Source organism: Drepanopeziza brunnea, assembly GCF_022702325.1.
Source record: "Drepanopeziza brunnea f. sp. 'multigermtubi' strain 214-2 chromosome Unknown ctg19, whole genome shotgun sequence".
Classification (NCBI taxonomy): domain Eukaryota; kingdom Fungi; phylum Ascomycota; class Leotiomycetes; order Helotiales; family Drepanopezizaceae; genus Drepanopeziza; species Drepanopeziza brunnea.
In genome coordinates, this window is record NW_027094082.1 from 2,969,018 (window position 1) to 2,988,737 (window position 19,720).

The 19,720-nt window shown below is 50.8% G+C and overlaps 4 protein-coding genes across 4 annotated transcripts; all 4 read right to left on the minus strand.

Moving 5' to 3' along the window:
- Positions 1 to 2,861: 2,861 nt before the first annotated feature.
- Positions 2,862 to 4,927, minus strand: L3040_009516 (uncharacterized protein; the record flags this gene model as incomplete). Its single annotated transcript, XM_066155992.1, has 5 exons — positions 2,862 to 3,522; positions 3,587 to 3,819; positions 3,912 to 4,382; positions 4,494 to 4,720; positions 4,810 to 4,927. The coding sequence occupies 5 exons, from the start codon at positions 4,925 to 4,927 to the stop codon at positions 2,862 to 2,864; spliced, it is 1,710 nt and encodes a 569-aa protein (XP_066010262.1).
- An 895-nt stretch (positions 4,928 to 5,822) lies between these two features.
- L3040_009517 (uncharacterized protein) lies at positions 5,823 to 7,316 on the minus strand (the record flags this gene model as incomplete). Its single annotated transcript, XM_007293369.2, has 5 exons — positions 5,823 to 5,897; positions 5,961 to 5,983; positions 6,096 to 6,463; positions 6,531 to 7,056; positions 7,169 to 7,316. The coding sequence occupies 5 exons, from the start codon at positions 7,314 to 7,316 to the stop codon at positions 5,823 to 5,825; spliced, it is 1,140 nt and encodes a 379-aa protein (XP_007293431.2).
- A 1,009-nt stretch (positions 7,317 to 8,325) lies between these two features.
- L3040_009518 (uncharacterized protein) lies at positions 8,326 to 10,762 on the minus strand (the record flags this gene model as incomplete). Its single annotated transcript, XM_007293368.1, has 4 exons — positions 8,326 to 9,348; positions 9,397 to 10,105; positions 10,290 to 10,566; positions 10,669 to 10,762. 4 exons carry the CDS (start codon positions 10,760 to 10,762, stop codon positions 8,326 to 8,328), a joined length of 2,103 nt encoding a protein of 700 aa, XP_007293430.1.
- Positions 10,763 to 15,349: 4,587 nt separating this feature from the next.
- Positions 15,350 to 19,464, minus strand: L3040_009519 (uncharacterized protein; the record flags this gene model as incomplete). The annotated part of the gene is made up of 9 exons (XM_007293366.2): positions 15,350 to 16,405; positions 16,460 to 17,076; positions 17,131 to 17,237; positions 17,299 to 17,309; positions 17,368 to 17,375; positions 17,539 to 17,553; positions 18,305 to 19,117; positions 19,171 to 19,290; positions 19,350 to 19,464. 9 exons carry the CDS (start codon positions 19,462 to 19,464, stop codon positions 15,350 to 15,352), a joined length of 2,862 nt encoding a protein of 953 aa, XP_007293428.2.
- Positions 19,465 to 19,720: the final 256 nt, after the last annotated feature.

Sequence of the window (19,720 nt, forward strand, 5' to 3'; positions counted from 1 at the left end):
AATTGCTCACTAATCATCTCATTCTAGTGAGTACCTAGTAGTAGTATGTGCCAATGCCAGGTGCGTGCGTGCACCCGGGAGGCTAGGCCCCAGTACTGAGAGATCTGCACGAGGCTTTGAATTTAAACGTTGTCTCGTCTCGAGAAGAAGCGCGGGTGAAACAGGCAGCGAGCGAGCGCACTGACTAACTACTGATCTAATCTCCAGCGCGTTCCGTCTGGACTTTGCCGTTATACGGTACCGGTAGCTGTAAGTAGAGAATAGCTTGGCTGTCAACCCTTACAGCGGTAAGTAAAGCGTGTAGCCGTTTCGACTCGACTTCGCTTGCACGTCAATATGAACATCAACAACAATATCAATATTAATATTAATATCATTATCATTATCAACATCAACATCAACATCAACATCAACATCAACATCAACATCAACATCAACATCAACATCAACATCAACATCAACATCAACATCAACATCAACATCAACATCAACATCGTATCTCATCTCAGCTTTATCAATTGCAACCATCTTGAATAACCCCTATTAAGTATTGTAAACCACGTCAAGAAAGACAACGCCAGGAAACCTGCTCCTAATCTACTCGACTCCTCTCCTTCTCTCTTCGGCCTCCATTCTCCTCGCCGAAAGAGATGCCTTAGCACTAAAGCAGAGGCTAATTATGAACAACGGCATTTAGTAAAGCAATTAATGCACGTCATCATGAACCCACAGCGTCTAAGCAGTGCGCACTACTCATCCGTTAACTCACAGCTCACGACCTACAAATCCACAGAGTCCATGCGCCCCGCTCCCAAAGCATCCATCTCACGCAAGAGCAACATAAATAAAAGCAAGAGGCAGAGTCGTATTCCCCCGGCCCACTTCTAAGCGCCCCGTCCCGTCTTGCTTCGTCTCGTCCTCCGTGCCGGCAGCAGGGTTTCTCGCTTCCGCGTGCATCTTCGCCGTACGGGGATACATATACATACATACCCGCTCCGTAACTCCTTCAACCCCATACACATCCACCTACATACATATTACATACTTATATCGGAGGCCCACCTGGAGAGCTATTTGGCGAATTGATCTCCCATATTACATACACTATACCATCTTACACTAATATGAACATTACAGTGCTTTACTTTACGTGACCGGCCTCACTCTACTCTACTCTGCGCTTCTCGCCCCGACTGGACTCAACTAGCTGTCAAGGCGAGCGTTACGGATAAAAAAATAAAAATCAAAGAGCAAGAGAAAAGAGACCGAGAGTCAGGCCCATCCAGATCCACTTTCAATCTGACTCTCACTTCGCCCTCGGCATCGACATCACATCGACAATCGAAATCGATATCGAGACCCGTCCGCGCCGCAACGCACCTTACCACATCATACTACCCATGCCACCGTACCATACCATTCCACGACAAGGTACCGCCGCATCATACCCCGTCCTCCTCATCAGCCCAAGGTTCTTACCATGCGCAGCATCCCTTCAGACGCCGATAAGGCACGACACAGAGGATCAAAGCAAACCTCCCGTGTCTTTGCCCCTTCTATCGTCCAATGCCGCACGTACGTATACATACATACGAAGTGCATCATCATCAATAGCACAGTAAGTAGTACAGTAGGACAGGCGGCTTTCTTCAGGATGCCCTGCAGATGCAAATGCAGCTCCCAGGTTCGTCAGGAAGACGCCGCAGTTTCGTCCACCTTGAATTAGATTAGATCAGCAAGGACTCGAGTAAGGTAGGTACCGGTAGGTCAGCAAGAGCTCGAGTAAGGGTAAGGCAGGCAGGTCAGCAAAAGCTCGAGTAAGGCAAGGTAGGAACTTAGGTTAATTCCGGTAGACAGTCCTCTCCTCTACCTCCCGTAGCGCTCTTCCCCTTCGCTCCCCTCTCCTTCGGCGCAGAAGCCCTCAAATCTGCGCCTGTCTCCCGTCCCTCCCACCACCCAATCAACAAACCACACCCCCCCGATTCCGAATCGGATGTCGCTCCTGCTGTATTTCGGGTATAGCCAGAGATGCCGGAAACCAGAAACCAGAAAACTACTTACCGACCTACCTACCTACCTACCTACCTACCTACCCATCGATCTATCTACCCCGCTCCTCCTCCTCCTCCTCCTCCTCCTGCCCTACCCCATACAGTCCAATACCGTACGCACCTAACCCACCCTTACCTACCTACCTCCCTCCCTCTACACTGTATATCCTAAGCAACCCTATATCCTAACCCACCCTACTCTCTCCCCCCCCCCCCCCCCCCCCCCCCTTCCCCTCTTCGAAATAATCGCAAACCGCGCCGTAATCGCCACCACAGAAGGACCCCGAAAGACCACTGTGTTCCCATCCTCTTTCTTTCTCTTTCTCTCTTTCCCTTCTCCTCATCTCCTCATCTCCTCATATCTTCATCTCCCATCTCCTGATCACCCATCTCCTATCTGGCTTCCTCCTCCTCTTCCTCCTCCTTACTCACACACACACACACACACACACACACACAGCACTGCTCTCCCCCCTCTATCAACCCCTACGCTTTTTTTCCCTTTCTCTTTCTTTCCCTTCCCTTTCTTTCGCTTCCCTTTCTTTCGCTTTGCTTCGCACATTGATTTAATCCCCGCGCTGACTGTTTAGATGACTCGCTTAGCTAGATGAAAAGAGGGAGAAGGAGGAGGAGGGAGAAGAGAGAGAGAGAGAGTGCACATACATCATCTGGGCACACGTCTATCGATATCTAGATTTCATTTTCATATCTATAGATTTATATATATATATACGTGAATACCGAATAGGAATAACGCAAGAATCGTCCGTCTACTCATCTAAGCCTGATGCGAATGAGATCAAGTGAATGCTAAGTCGCTCCCGGCACATGCTCCCCATCAACCGCATAGCGAATCGTCCTCGTGGCCGCCACGCTCGGCGGCGTAGACGGTCTCTCCCTTTCCCTCTCACCTACATCCGCAGCCCCAGCCTCGATACCTGTAGGGATAACTCTCCCTCCAATCTTACCAAGCACCCTCGTCGTGCTCGATGCAGCAGCAGCAGCAGCAGATCTGGAACCAGAGCCATCATTCTCCGTCGGCGACGACTGCTCCTCCCTGCCCCTCCGACGACGCTCCCTTAACACCCCCCTAACAGACGACGAGCGCGAGAAATTCCCAACCTGGAAGCCGCTCGCCGTGTTGTCGCTGGGTGGGGAGGAGGTGAAGGCGCGCGACAGGGTGCGCGGGAGAAAGAAACCGACCTTGCCGAGCGGGATCGAGAGGCCGTGGACCACGATGCTGCAGATGGTCAGGAACCAGACCACAACGTGGATCGTCTCGCCCAGGCGTGCCGCGTCTTCGCGCTGTGCCCCATCGGCCACGGTGACGGTCTCGAGGAACTCGAGGCTGATATACAGGTAGAAGATGGCCGAGACGCCGATGGGGCCGAAGAAGCCGACGAAGATGGCCTGGCGCTTTTCTTCGATCTGGTGGATGAGCTTGTGCAACGCGAACACGACGGGAAGACGTCTGCTGACCGTCAGTCGGAGCTTCTTCCATGCATGAATGGATCGATTGAATGCAAACCGCTCACCTGAGAAGTAGAACCAGAACGCCTAAGAATATCAATCGGTATATGGGTATAATATCGTTCGTCCTAAACGAGGCCCAGGGACAGATGGCTCCAAACCAGATGAAGATAGATAGGTTGAGCAGCATATCAATAGTGGGCTGTAGCGAATCATCCAGTGTCTCGAGACGAAACCAATCGTCCCAAGTAAAGACATTGCCTGCGATGAAGCAAGCAAGTACATCATCTGAGCCAATCTACAAAACGTTAGCACAACTTCGCGCAAGGAGCAAGAGCAAACACAAATTTTCGATTTCAGCCCCTCGATGATAGGAAAAGGGAAGCGTACAATGCCACAAGTCCCAACAATGAAAAGAGCGAGTGTAATAGCAAACACGAGGAAGCTCTCTCGATCCACAAACTTCTTCTCCTCAGCCCAGTGCAGTAGCTCCTTCGCGACCCAGCCCACCGTAGCGCCATATACCACACTCAGCAGTATGGTATATCCCCACGTCTCCCCAAACCACAGGCCCAAGGCCTTTCCCACGCCTCCCTCCTGCCCTAGCCCGCCATTACCAGCATACTTGACAAGATACAGAGCGATGAACAGGAACGGGTATCCCAGCCCGTCGTTCGCCCCCGACTCCGCGATGATAATCTTCTGCAGATCTTTGGGGATATTCTTGTCTGCAAACTTCCCCTTGACGATGCTGTTTGAAAGCACAGGATCTGTCGGCGTTACACAAGCCGCAACAGCCAACGCATGTACGAACGGCAAGTGTGGCACCATCGCCCACACCAAGAGGCTACCCGCGAGCCACTGAGCGACACTGGGGGTTAGCAACTGTACTGTAACAGACTGATCAAGAAGGTTTCGGGATTTGAGTGAGACAGTCTGATATAGGGAGAAGCAGGCTCCTCGGATACGCACCATAATCGTCATGACTGGCCCCAGGAGCAGCGCAAGCGCTCTCCATTCCTTCTTCAGATACCGACTCGGCAGCTGCACGCCGGCAAGCACCAGCTGCACGCCTAGCACCAGCCGGCTGAAGTACAGCGTCACGGCATTGATGTTCGCTTGACTGCCTGCGTATTCTAGTGGCCTAATGAAGTTGGCAGCATGTGGCGAGAACGTGATGCCGGCGAGGAGGGAGATAACTATACGTACCAACAAACCCAAAATCAGCACAGCATGTCTCTTCCCCTTGTAGGTAGATGATGAGAGGAGAGGGGAAAGAAGGACGTACGTGCTTCGCTTAAGTAGAACTTCTCCTTCATCAGATAACTCACAAGCCCGAAAGTTGTGATGAAGCCGCCGAGCACCGAGCACACGATATTGAAGTTCGTCAGCGCCAATGTCGGCATCTTCACCCGCCTCTGTCTGGAAAAGCTCCCAGAAGTTGCGCCCGTCAAATCGACAAATAAACAACCAAGCAAGCAACCGAGCAACAAAGAGAACCTCTCGCTTCTTGGCCAAAGCCTCCCTTCGCCTAACAAGCCGAATCGCCTCTCCAAGCAGCGGATCCCAAGACCCAGATCCCCGTCGTGTTCTTGAGCCTGGCCCAAAAGCTTTTGCAATAAAGCTACTACGTATGTCACACCGCCGCTTTTGACTGGCAGACCCGCGAGCAGATAGTAGTAGATGTCCGACTGATTGTTAATATCTTAAACGGCCGAGATTTGAGGTTTGATTGGGGAACCTTCGAGTCTAGAGTTCAGAGGATAGCTTGGGGATTCGATTCTCGTGCATGCGTGGCGGTGAATGGGAAGCTGCTGATTGATGGAAGAAGAAAATGTTGCAGATGGAAATGCAGGCCAAGCTAAGCCCCACCTAAGTGGGGGATCCTGCCTGCTTACTGTACATACCTAACAATGACTCCATAAGTAGGCTTCCTGCTTTTTCGCCCATCTCATGTTGAAGACGAAACCGACCATGTCGTAACTTCTACGCCGTAAATAACCAACATTACCAGTTCACAGCGATAAGCTGGCCGCGCCAGTCAAGGGGGCATGATATAAGTCCATTCTGATGAGACAATACAGGAATATCGGAGAAAAGCTATCTATTCGAGACAAGCAAGAGACGAGACTGAGGGGAGCGTAGATCTGTGGACGCCGGGTATTACTTCATATGAACCTCACAAAAAGAAAAGAAAGAGAAAAAGAAAAACTGATACCCATCTCGAGTTATCCCGAGTCCAGCGGTATCTAGGCATGCACCTATTCATGCCTCGTTTCACTCCATAGCCATGATCCTGTTTCATAGATAACCAACCACCAAGGCCAAAGAACCATCTTCCGTCTCGCCCGTAAAGAAAAGTACTTCCTTCGAATCCTGTGGAGCCCTCTCGAGTGATTTAGTGAACCAATCACTCCACGTACCTGCGAGAAGACATACCCTTGATGCTAGAAGTTGGACTCCTGTCTGATACCGCCAAAATCCGCCTAAGAACTCTTCTCAGGCGCTGGGTATCTCTCTACTTCATCCGTGAGACAAGACTGTGGCAGATAGCACGGCAACAAAACGCCTAACGCCTCGCAGACTGCGCATTCTGGGCCCCAGCGACTGCCAGCCTATCCGCCGCCGTATTACCCGGATCATCGTTATGCCCCTTGATCCAGGTGAACTTCGTCTCCTTCCCATTCTCATCTCGCTCATCAATCAGCTCCCGAATTGCCTTGATCAGATCCGTGTTCTCGGCGTCCTTGCCGTCGGACTTCTTCCAGCCCTTGGCAGCCCATCCGCGGAACCAGACCGTCACGCAGTTGATCGAGTAGTTACTATCGGTCACGATCTCCATGTCCTTGTCTTTGGGTGCGATCTGGAGCGCGCGCAGGATGCCCGTGAGCTCGGCGCGGTTGTTGGTTTGGGGCATCCCCTCAAGGGGTTCAGAGACGTTGCTAGAGATATCAGTCAGGCAGGCCATATAAACATATATCTAGCTTTGGAAGTAGGAAGCAAACATACCGTGAATCTCCAACTCCAAAGAAAACCCCAACCCCAGCAACGGCACCCGTCCTCCCATTTCCCAGTGCGCTACCATCCGTGTAGACCTTGATCACCTTGCTCAACTTCGTCTTCGCCTTCTTTGACACCGGCTCCTCCTCGTCCTCGTTCTCCTCGTCATCGTCCTCGTCCTCTTCCTCGTCCTCGTCCTCCTCGTCCTCGTCCTCGTCATCGTCCTCGTCCTCGTCCTCCTCGTCCTCCCCTCCCTCCTCCCCATCGTCATCCTTGACAGCTCTCTTAGCCTCCACCTTCTTACGTTGCGCAACCGCACCACTCCTCACGAACGCTTCTGCCTCCTTGCGCGTCTCAAATTTCTTAAATTTCGGCTTCTCAGCACCCAGAATCTGCTCGTTGGCGTCCGCCCAGTTGGTGTATACGCCTGGTAGATGACCCACTGCAACGCCGTAGAACTTCTCTTCTCCATTCGCGGATCCGCTCTTCCCGGCCACGAAATCGAGAGCCTCCTTCTCGCTGAAGAAGGATTTGTCTGCAGTACAAAGGAAACTGGAATCAGTATATGAATTTCCAAACATGGTAACAGCTTAGCTTAGCATAGCTTCCGCGTGTTGAGACGATAAAGGAAGTTGGGGCGGACGTACGAGAAGATCCCCTGAATCCAGTAATCTGCTTCTGGCACTCCAACCAAGTCATGTAGACACCCGGCACCTTGCCCGCCCGCACAGCATAGTACTTCGTCCCCTTATCCTCGCCCAGCTTGCGCTTCTTGCTAGTCGTCGGGGGCGCCATGCTCGCCAGGGTGCTGCTGCGCAGCTTGTTCGTTTTGCGGTAGTGGTAAAGGGGCGTCTGCTCGACGAGCTCGGTTGTGCAGAAGCGTCGAGGGAGGCTATCTGATCTCGGGAGACCTGAGAGAATCTTTTGGAGAGGAAGTACCAGTCAGCTGAAATCTAATTATCCCTAGACAAGGAACAAAGAAAGGACAGGGCAGCATGCGATAAAAAACCATTTCGATTCCTGCTGCGAGGCTGATACTTACAAGGGGAGGAAGGGACAGATGCAGCTCCAGCCGGTGATGGCGTCGAAGGAGTCAGGCTTGTCGAGTGAAAAAACGACAGCATCTAAGAAATGGGTCCATTTGCAAGGTTGTGGTGAGGGGCAGGTTCCTCTGAGATGTCGTCAACCCAACGACGCGACCTCGGAACGCGAGGAAAAATGATCTGGCGTAGAGTGCTTTTCAATGTCGCACTAGGGTTCGAAATGGACATGTACAAGCTACATATTGAAGGCTAGATATCGTAAGACTTCATTTTGTAGAAGCAGCTCTGAGTTCTAGCCTAGGCCTAGTAGAAGATGGTTTTGATGCAATTTTATTGTAATTGGAGATTGAGGCTCATGCAGCCAGTAGTAGTATTGCCCGCGATCGCAGGCATACTACCGTCATATTTAGCACCGCTCAGGTGCAATCCTCTTATGTCTAGCAACCTCATCCTGCAAGCCTTCTGGGTATAAACCGTACGCTAGTAAGGACGCTGAAAAAATCCTCTAGCAACTCCCAAAGCAATGCCATGTCCCAATCCCATATCCCACACAGTATTCTTACATCCCATCCCTCTTCAGAACTCCCCGTATGTTTTGTCGTTTATCGTTAGAAATCGCCATGCAAGCAAGTAGAAGAAAACTCTGGACGCCGTCGTCCTTACTGCCGAAACCTTGCTCCTGCACACCGATCCGTAACACCAGTATCCGTTGTCCCCCAAACCGAAGATGCAAGTCAAATGAGAAGAAAAGACGAGAGAAATTAGTTGGTGTCGCTAATGGCCTTTTGAGGTTTGTAATTGGGAATCTCATCGAAGGTGTAGCCGTCCTCGTTGTACTTGTAGGCGTGGAATTCAATGCCATATGGCTTTGGCTCAATGGCGAACAGCATGCCGATAGGTACATCGAGATCGGCGATATCATTTCTGGTAAGGTCCATGAAGTAGGCCATCAAGACCCTGCAAACGGAGCGGTGACCGATGATCAAAACGTGGTCTTTGATGCGCTCAATTTCTCGAACCATATCCCGGAGTCGGCTGATGACCTGGAGATAGCCCTCACCACCAACACCCGGGTAGATATAGCTGAGCTTATCGGCACGACGCTTGGCATATTCCTCTGGGAACTTCGTAGCGATTTCCTCGTAGGTCATGCCTTCAAAGGTACCGGCGTCCAGCTCCTTGAGCATCTCCCAGTTCTTGACGTCGTAGTTCTCATCGTCTTGGAAGTGCTCAGCAGTCTGGATGCTACGCTGGAGCATCGAAGTCCAAACGCAGAAGTTCTTCTCATCAAGATCTCCCAAGATGTCCGGGTATGGTGGGCTCTGGCTGCCAGGCAGTAACGTGTGGTCTTGAGCCCCAGTAGCTCTATTCTTCTGGTCTTCCTCCCACTCTGCACGCTTGCTCGAAACAAAATTGTAGAGAACAGTGGCGTAGTCGTGGCCAGCGTCGGTGAGATTAGAGTCTCCACCAATTTTGCCGAGGACGTTGTCTTCCGACTGACCATGGCGAGTGAGCCAGATTTGCCGCGGCGATAGGTTGAATGTCGCAAGGTAGGAGGCGATACCGCTCGAGAGAAAGCCTTCGAGGCGGTAATGGATAACCTTGCGACCGACGTCGATCATCTTGATGTACTGCATATTATTGTCTTCTTCGAACTTACCCAATGGAGCATAGGCGCTCTCGTATGCAGCGACACGCTTCTTGAAGTCGGCGAGCGAGCTTGCCGGATCCTTATCCTTGTAATCCGGACCCTTCAGCTTCAGGTGCATGTTGGCCTCTAGCAACTAGAGATTGTTAGCGACTGAGGCTGCTTGTCTGGTTGTAACTCTCACCTTTTCGTCCTCGCAGACACTTTCAATGAAGAGAATACCTAACTTGGGCTCGCGCTCCTTAATCGTGTTGAAAAGGATCTGTCTGCGCTCGACCGTGCTGTTTGTAGCGTCAAGGATACCGACCGATCCTCCCTCGTGGAGAAGAAAGTCGAGGAGCTCGTTCAAAGTTGACAGAGCAACCTGCTCACGAATCTGCGAGGCTTTCTGATTCTTTGGGTCGAAGAACTCAGCGGACTGCTCCATCGTATCAGCGCTTGGCAGTTTGTCTAGGTCGTTCTCCTCTTTTAGTGGACTATAGACTCCGTTGAGAAGAATCTGGGCAGCTTCGTGAGCAGCCTCTGTTGGCGCGTCGACGATTCCAGCGATCGATGGAGTGAGGTTTGATCTACTCTTCTTTGGCGACTGCGTAAGGGATTGAGGTGATGATATAGGGCCGCTTCCGGTAGCAACTCGTCGTCGAGCGCCAACATTGAAGATGCGACACTCATGTTGTTGCCAGGAGAGATATCTCTGGATCTTCTTCGTGATGTATGACTTTCCTCTGGCTGGCAAGCCAACCATCACAAGAACCAACTTGGCGCCCACATCTCTCTGTGCGATCTTGCCGTCGGGGGAGACTCGAGATCGAGTCATACCGGGAATGTTCAAGGTGGTGGCGGGAGCTCTAATTCTAGGAGTCACACTGCCGGAGTTTTGCCGGACTGGTGGTCTATATACATTTTAGCAAACCCATCGATAATTGCACTTTGAGGCAAAGACGTTTGACTCAATCGAGAGTGGGCAATGGCAATTAATTCTGCAACGACAAAAGAGAGCGGGTGAGGACCGTAAAAGCGAGGCGTATGCCTGGAGACCAGGCGGGAGAGCTGGGAAAGGAGAGAAGGATATCTTACAGTCGCGGGCTGCCAGGAGCCGTGGAGGGGCTGCTGCCCGTGGGGGTATTGATTGAGGGCGAGGCGGATCCATCTTGTGAAGTAGGGCTACTCATATTGAGAGACTGAAGGGCTCGACCCAAAGCTGAGGTGTGTGCAGTGGAAGGGGCGAGAAAGTTGGTTGGGTTGTGTAGAGGTTGTGGAAGGACGGAGTTGGTTATGTCTTCGAGAGTTGCTGCCGCCATGATGCGGTTCACCATAGCCGCCTTTGCAACCTCGGAATGCTGGGTAGTTCTGCCTTTTGCATCAGTGCGTAGTTAGCAGCGGGGTCTTTGGAGGGCTTCTTTTGCTTATACTAACAAAAGGCACGAAGTTCTGGGTCCTTTTGTGGGTAACTCACCTGTAGCTGCAGAGCTAGGGGCGCTGGGGGCGCTGGGGACGCTGGGGACGCTGGGGACGCTGGGTACAGCCTGCTCGCCCACGGCTGAAGGCATGATCGTAGGAGTAGTAAGTAGCTCCTAGATATTTCTTGATCGACAGGGTCCTGCGGTGATTGGTTAGGTGTCACCAGGTCGGCCTTTGAAAGTCTATCGGAGACCGAGACTAGGATTGGCGTTTAACGCGGCCGGAGGCTTTGCTGTGCTGCCCTGTGCGTGCTGTGCCAGCTGTGCGTGCTGTGGCTGGCACACAGGTAATTTTGTGCCGACAGGACGGGTGGTATTCCTTTGGAGGATCTGGAATGCAGACACCGTATCCACGAGGACTTTGTGCAAGAATAATCCTTCGGAGAGCGCCTACGGAGTATGAACCTGCGGAGGTGGACAGTTGATCGTTGTTGTGAGCTGGACAGGGTAATTTTCTAGAAGCTTAGCGAGGACAGTGATCGGCGGCTCCGTCTATTCCACTTCCCGACTAGCGGGAAATCCTTAAACTACCCCGTACGGAGTAGACAGTGAATTCAGGAGGAAAGGCGAACTCGACAGTTCAGCTGGCTGTATGGAGGAACTGCGCCAAAGGATTCTTGAAATCGCTCAGACAACACAACACAACTGTGCTATTGTCACTGCTTGGCTCCCTCTTCTCGTCAGCTGCAACAAATAGGCCTTCCGTGGGAATGTCGTGCCAGCTCTCGCATCCAAGCAGCAATGCCACTCAAAGCTGAAAAGGCAACAGGAACATTGGAGGGAATGATGCTGTCTGATACACGTGGTGCGTATCTGTCCTCTGTCTCTATTGCTTTTCAAGCCTCAGTCTTTCATCAAAAGCTCTTCTGCGGCGTATCATTATCCCGAGACGCCGTGCAGCCTGCGTGGGCAGATCCTCTTTTCTTACAGGCTGCTTGCCTGGCACTCGCCACAGAGAAACTTCGGGGCTTCCCCGGAATATAAGAGATAAGCATTATTCCTTGTCAGTGCTCCGCCTAGCATTACGCCTGCGATCTGCTCAGCCAGTCATACTTAGAGCAAAGTTGCCGAGAAAATTTGTTGAAGAGATAAACAAGGTGCATTGGCCAGAGGCGCAATAATTGGTTGAGAGCAAGCAGCCTCGTATACTATTGACATGAGCAAACAAGCAAGGCTGTTGCACCAGAGCAGGCATGGTATAAGGTAGTCTCACTTGACTTTTGGGTACGAGCGTCCCAGATACCTCCTCTGAAAGCATACGAAGCAGCAAAAGCAATCTCTTAGCAGTAATAACAGCAATTTCTGGGGGGGCAAATTTTCAAATTCACCAGCTCCAAAGCTTTTTGGATGGTCCTGGCACCCCCATATGGAGTTTGCAATCGAAACAATTTGTGTGTTGCTTAGCTGGTACATGCTTGGGTTGCTCATGACAGCGATCAGACAAAATATCAGAAAGCAAACGAGAAGCCCCTTTGCAAGGTTCCCGGCTGAAGAACTCAGCCGTGCCTCACTTCGTCAATAGGGGCGAGCCAAGAAGATCTTCGCGAGTGCCAGGTGTCTGGCATGTCTGATATGTTTCAGGATTCGTGGTATTTTCTATCGTTTGGCTTGGCCTGCAGTTGGGCCTCGTGTGTTCGTCTGCCAAGGGAGCCGCAGAGCTCTGCTACGGATACTCTCTCGCAAAATGGATCTCGCAGCATATTATTCCTGTTGAACGAAATTTGTACGGTGTGTTAGTTGCGTCTTGGCATCGGTAGGTAGCAGATCCATCCAACAGCTTGCAGGCTCGCAAAGAATCTTGTAGCTTGTTGATCCTACTTTGCGGAACGTATACGGCATGGGAGCAAGAGTCTCGAGGTACATCTTGGATTCGGCGGCATGGGTGCTATTCGTTCAGGTTGCAGAGGGCTCATACCAGTGATTATGATGGGATCGTGTTGTACTGAGTGACTGAATCCCCTGGGAAGGCATGTTAGCATGGTCCCTGAAATCGTAAAAGTCTGGATGGCGGTACTCGGTGAAGGCATTGCTTATTTCCAAGCTATCTTACAGCTCTTCGTGTGGTAGCTCCTTCAGTCAGATGGTCAGCGCAGTTGCTACTGAGGGGCTGAAAGGCGGCATCAGCAATGAGCAAGTGCCCAACTGTACCATGAGCGCGTTTGTACAGAGGAATGTCTCTGCGGATGAGACGCTCCTTGACCAGCGCATGCTGTGGCTGTGAGGTAGCTCAAATGCTCCTCCTTCTTGGCCTGCTCAGGATGATCAAGCTCCTGCGAATAGAAGAGTGAGGGTTACCTTCAGTGGTAGCAGAGCCTGCCACGAATGGCAAGCTGTGCTTGGTAGCTTTGTACGTACCGCGACAGCTGCTTTCTCTGTCTAAGCCAAACGGCCACAAAGCCTTTCATCCAGTGGTGCAAGGGTGATACAAGAAGCCATACCAAATCATCAGGTTTCATTGGCAGCATGCCCATGGCGGCGATGGCTGCAGACATTATAGTCTGGTGTTGTTGATGTAGGATGGAAGAAGCTTGGTTCCTAGGCGCGGAAGGGCAAGAGAAGGCAGCTGCTCTGCTACCCTAGCTCATCGTTGATGGACTTCGACTCTACACCTGCCCAGAAGAGTGGGAAACCCAACCAGAGTAAGCGAGACATCTCTTGGCCTATTCATATGACCCATATGACCAGCAGCCTTGACTTCTCTTACCTGTATATGTATAGAGGAATCGCTTCTTTTCATATGGGGATTTCGATTTCTGTCCATATTACAACGTTGGTTTCTATCCATATTACGAAATCGAAATAAGATAGCGAAGTAGGCTAAGCTTCGACCTTATTAAGCTCAGCAGCTTTTGAAAGGAGGCAAATGTTTGTTTAAGTTCTTAATCACACGTTCCTGATCTCGTGGTCTTTCCTAGGTCTGCTGACCGGTGGCTTCCTTCAAGCATCTTGAAACGCAAGCGCTATATTTTGTATGAGTGTGTGTGTTCTGAAATCGAAAACTATCCGTTGGATGTACCCAAGTAAACCCTTTGGGTTCTGTCCTTTCAACTCTGGGCTCTGTTGATGTGCCTTCCCCTGCCTTTCTTAAATAGAAGATATCTTTATCAGTATTATTGTTGAAACCATCTTCCTTAGATCCGGAAAGCCAGGTTTTCAAGCTTCAAATTCTATAAGGGAATTCGGAACCTTTGATATACTATGAAAGTATGGATCATAGAGGAGCTCAAAGGTACATAAAAGAAAGATAGATACCCACTGTCATCGCACTTCCTAGAGCATATCCCATCTCTTGGAGGTTCCAGGAGCAATATCACCCAAAAAAAATCGTATGAAAGTGAGGAAAATTTTTCAATCGTGATGAATCCTACTAGCAAGTCTATGCCTGACGCAGTGCTTGTAGCGAAATTCAGATCCCAAATTAGAATACAAGGACGTGAAAATTATCGATCTTTCAAAATCCAGATGGATAGTGCCATTTCAGATATTATTCTCTCCATTCCGAGTGAGCAAAATCTCTTGCTCATGATCACTTATAAATTTGCCTTGTCCTCGTCCTCGTCCCAATACTGCTCTAGAAACTCACATGATCTCCAGATCGTAGCACGCTGCGCGTATGATTCTTTCTCTTACTAACTATCTATACGGGGTACATTCACACCCGATTGACTCGTCTAGACACCCTTTAATTCCTATGTATTCAAAGCCTGAACTCGAAACATGATCATGCTTCCTGTGGATCAATCAGTCGTCTACGACGACTCTTTACAAACAACAACCCCTACCACATTCTAGGTAAATTCCGCAACCTTCCATCCTCCCCACAGTCATACAGGTTACATACCTAGCTTGTAGTACCTAGGTAGATAGGTAGGTAAGTACCTGGGAATACACGAAACCCGCCTCGACATCACACCTAAGACCTAGGTAGCATCTAGACACCCCATCTAAGTCTGTTCCATCCAACTCTATCATATTACCTTAAACCCTCCCGTCAGCTTTCATACCATAATCAGTTCAAAAGAAAAGCCGAGGGTTAGCAGACAGAATATGAATCCCAAAGGTAATATATTCAAATACTCATGTATTAATATTTTATATAGATATTTCCCGACTTGGCTTATGTCCGCAAGCCAAGGAAGGAAGGAACCAACCAATGAAGGAAGCAATGAAAAAAAGAAAAAAAGAAATAAAGTGGGTGAAAGGAAGTGAAAGGTAAGTAAAAGAGAGATATTGGCAAACGGATCAATAGGTACCTAGGTAAGCAGGTGAGCAAGCAATTGAGCTTCCATTGTCAGTGAACGAATAATCACGGAAGCAGAACTATGCAAGTGATCAAGCGAGAAAGAATCATATTATATACCAGATCTATCAGATACCCCCTCAGCTAGAAACCCATCGAGCTCAACCTCAAGCCAACTTCATATCCATATACTGGAACCACGGCTGATCAGCGTGGTAGGAATGTAGTGCTCCACTCGCATCGAGAGATTTCAGTGTGCGTACAGGAGAAACAATGGAATGGGCAACTGGAGAGGGCGGCAACATGCATGCAAGGCTCTTCAAGATTCAACGAATCTATTCTCTAAGCTCTTCACTTTGCCTTGAAGGGCGATGCTTTCACCACATTTCAACGTAGCTATCGTCGATCTACTAGTTAAATAGCTAGCTCGCTCCAAGCTAAGTAGCCCAACCCTCAATCGCCTCATCAACGCTCTGCCTATACTGCTGCTGCGTCTTGCACTGCTCAAGGAAAACCTTGTACTTTATATCCAGCAGCTTCTTCTCCCCGGCGTTCGTTCCCGGCTTGACCACCTTCCCAGGCTTGCTCATGCGGTCCATGATACTCCACAGATCTTCCGTGTTGCCCTCCTTGTCGGCGCTGGCCGCCTTGGCCCCCAGCATGGCCGCACCGTGGACGACGGCTGCGTGGACGTAGCGCGGGATCAGTACTGGCATTGAGCACGTCGTGGCCATGAGCTCCATCAGGATCTTGTTCTGGCACTGCGAGCCAGACATGAAGATGCTGGTGATGGAGTGGCCGGCGGCGTTCATCGTCTCAATGATCTGCCGCGTCTGCATAGCGATGAACTCCATCGTGGCATAGTAGTACAGCGCTAGGCCGTCCATACTACGGTCATTCGTAAGTCCGATGACCGAGCCCGTCATGTTGGGGTCGGCGATGGGCGACCTGTTGCCCCAGAGGTCGCCGTAGAAGAAGAAGTGCCGGCCGAGGTAGGAGACTGTAGGGCCCGAGATCTTCTCTTGCATCTCCTCCAAGTGGGAGTTCAAGTAATCGTAGATACTGGTGTTGAAGGATTCGGCCATAGACATGGTCTCGTTGTACGCTGGGTGCGTCTCGAGGACGTGCTTGAGCAGCTCGCCCGTAGCGGACTGGCCGCCTTCGGCCATCCAGAACTCGGGTAGGAGGACGTCTCGGTAGGGACCCCAGACTCCTTCGACAAAGACGGGATCTCTGGACATTGCCAGGTGGCAGGTGGATGTTCCGGCAACGGCAGCCAAACGGCCGAAGGCTTGAGACTTGTCGTTCTTGGGAAAACCGGCATCGAGTTGGTTGGCACCCAGGTTGACTTTGGCACCGACTGTACCGACCCAGCCGGCATAGGCATCAATGACACCGCTGCCGACTGCGATTCCGGCTGGGAGACCAAGCTCGTTACCAGCCTTCTCGCTTAGCGTTCCTACCAGCTCACCAGCACTCAAGTACTTTCCGTTCTACCCAATGTTAGCACAGCCCACAGAAAAAGGATCAAACAAAAAATGGCTCACCACCCCGTCAACTCCACCCATGCGCTTGAAGTTGTCCTTGGCCAAATCACCCAGCCCAATTGTCTCAAAAAAGTCCTCTTGCCATCCCTTAACGCTACCGTCAACACCCACAGGGACATATCCCTGCTTGCAGACCGTACTGCAGAAACTCCTCGTCTCGTTACCAGTCGCCAAATGCGTCAACGCATCAGCCAAGTCGTAGAACTTGCAGCGATCGAACATCTCGGGCGGCATGTGGTTCTTCAGCCATAGCACCTTTGGGATCTCCATCTCGATGCTCATCTTGCCTCCCACGTAGCGAAGAAGGTTGTGCCCGGTAGCGTTGATCTTCGCTGCCTCCTCGACGGGTCTGTGGTCGAGCCACAGGATGACATTGCGGTCGTTGCCATCGTTGGCGAAGTTGGGGCCGGTGACAGGCATAGGCTCGTCTGTATCGTGCGCGAATACCGCGAGTGAGCAGGTCGCATCGAACCCGATTCCACGGACGGTTGTAGGGTCGATATTATGCTGGCTGAGAGCTCGTTGCACACAGGTACAGATACATCTCCAGATGTCGGTGGTAGACTGCTCGTAGTAGCCGGTCTCTGGCTGCCAGAGCCCGATATTCTCTGTGGCCACTCGTAGGGGTCAGCTTGGTAGCAATTATAGAGGGCTTTGTTTAGGTTGCGTACAGGCTTTGATGTCACCATGCTGGTCGATGATGCAGGCTCTGGCACTGCCAGTTCCCACGTCGATTCCAATGTAGTGGTCCATGTGTGGGTTCAAATCATTGTGAGGACTGTTTTTTTTAGCATAGGTTATGTATGCTTCGATTCAGAAATGTAGGGTATGAGCCATACTCCATTGAGGCCTGCCTCGAAGGCTTCCTGAAGTTCTGTCGGAACGGCATCTGAGCCATATTGAATTACGTCCAAGGCTGTCCGTCCATGTCTGGATTAGCCTTGTACTTTACAATTTGAATGAATGCGATTGCTCTTGAACATTTTCTCCTGTTCAATGCCTTCTGTCGTACGAGAATTTTTCCGATGAGTTACTGCGTACAGGACGGTGAGAGCTATAGAACTAAGGGAGAGACGTACAGAAATTGACCGCGTCTGTGGATGGATAGCAATTGTCTCTTTGGGTGGAATAATAGAAGATCGAAGCCCTTATGTGATTGTGGTCGTCTGTTGAACAGTTTATCGTTGACCAAAACGTATAGCTCACGATAGGATGTCCGGACGAAGATCTCGAGCTCTCAACTGTTTTTGTCTGATCCCTTAAGCTCACACGTCACTCGAGTGGACCCTGCCCTCGATCCCCCTAAAATCTCTCTAGGGACAGTACCGTAAATGTATTCACAACAAAAACCGGGGCATCCGCCACCGAACAAGCTTGGCCTGAACTTCTGGGCAATCGGGTTGCAGATCTAGAACTGACTTTTTAAGGCGGTAAGTGAAGTTAATATGAAAGGAGAAACAACACATTAAGCTTGTCGAGGTAAGGTCAGGAGGTGTTGTACGTCAATTTCACAATACACTGTACGAATTGACGTGCAATAGAAACCCTGTGAGGTCAACGTGCCCATAAAGAGCAACAACCGACCGAAGCCCACTCTCGTCTGGAGGGCAAAAAGCATCCACATCCAGAAAAGGTACTCAGCAGAAAAGTCCAGCAATGACCTAATATTTTTCTATTGTTATACAGCTCGTATTGAAAAGTATGCTCTCTATTACCCCATCCTCTACTTCCAGAGTTTTCCGAGCGATACTTCTTTATCGTCGTGCTTGTTCAAGACCTTCGCCGTCGCCAAATCAAAATCTTCCTGTGTAACATGCACACGCCTCTCCCTCAACGCGTACATACCAGCCTCTGTGCACACACCCTTCAACTCAGCGCCCGAGCACCCGTTCATCTTTTCTGCCACCTTGGTCAAGTTGATTCCACGGGTCAAGTTCATGCTTCGGCTGTGGATCCGGAGAATGTCTGCTCTGGCCTCGACGGTTGGAGGTGGAAATTCGATCTTCCGGTCGATACGTCCTGGTCGCAGGAGTGCAGGGTCCAGGATATCCAATCGATTCGTAGCCATGATGACCTTAATGTTCTTCGTAGGCTCGAAACCGTCCAGCTGATTGAGCAGCTCCAACATAGTGCGTTGAACTTCAGAGTCGCCACCAGATGAGCCCTCCACCCGCGACGATCCGATGGAATCAATTTCATCCATGAAGATGATAGACGGTGCGTGTTCTCTGGCCATAACGAACAGCTCCCGAACCATTCTCGAACCCTCACCAATGTATTTTTGTACCAACTCCGAACCAGAAACCCGGATGAACTTGCAGTCGGTGTGATGTGCTACAGCTCTTGCCAAAAGCGTCTTTCCGGTTCCTGGTGGTCCATACAGAAGCACTCCTTTAGGCTGGGCTATCCCGAGAGATTCAAAGAGCTCGGGGTGCTTCAGACCAAGCTCGATAACCTCCTTGATCTCCTTGATTTGCTGATCCAGACCTCCAATCATGTCGTACGTGCTGTCGGGAACCTTCTCCACCATCATAAGAGATACCAGCGGGTCGACGGAAGATGGCAGCATCTTTTCGAGTTTGTACGAGTCGGAGAGAAGGGTAACGCGCTTTCCAACGATGAGCTTGGAGATGTCGACATTGTCGGAGATATCCACGACTGGATAGATTCTGGTCAGCTCCGGTGGTAGGATCTTCAATTGCAACCCTTACCGTATTTGCCCTCAGGGTGCACCTTGACCAAGACCTTCTTCGTCCCCATCACCTTCACCACTTCACCCACATACGAGCCTGGCTGTTGTAGTAAGCCAAGCTCCTCTCGCAGAAGGCGCACTGCCATGTGTCAGCCCGTATGTAGACCATAGAGATCGCAGTCGAAATCAATCAATCACCTCTGGAGTTGTAGTCATTTCTTTGCGCCTCTAGTCTTCGCAGGACAGCTTGACCCTGGATGATCTCCAGCTTCATGCCCTCGATCTTATTGTGGTAGTAAGTATCGAGCGCCATGATAATGTGAGGGAGGAGTGGATATTTGCGGGAGGGGGTGGATGGGGGGGAGGGGGTTGCGATTTAGAAATGGAAGTTGTGCTGGAGAGGCTGAGGCTGAGATGTAGATGTGGTCGTGGATGTTGATGTTCGCTGGAGCCGACCGAACTGACTTCACGCTTGGAGCTCCAGGCACAGGTGGAAAACGCGTTCAGTTCTATAAGCTTACATAATAAGGGCAGGGGGGTTCTTGGCTTCAAATGCAAGGCTGGTCGGC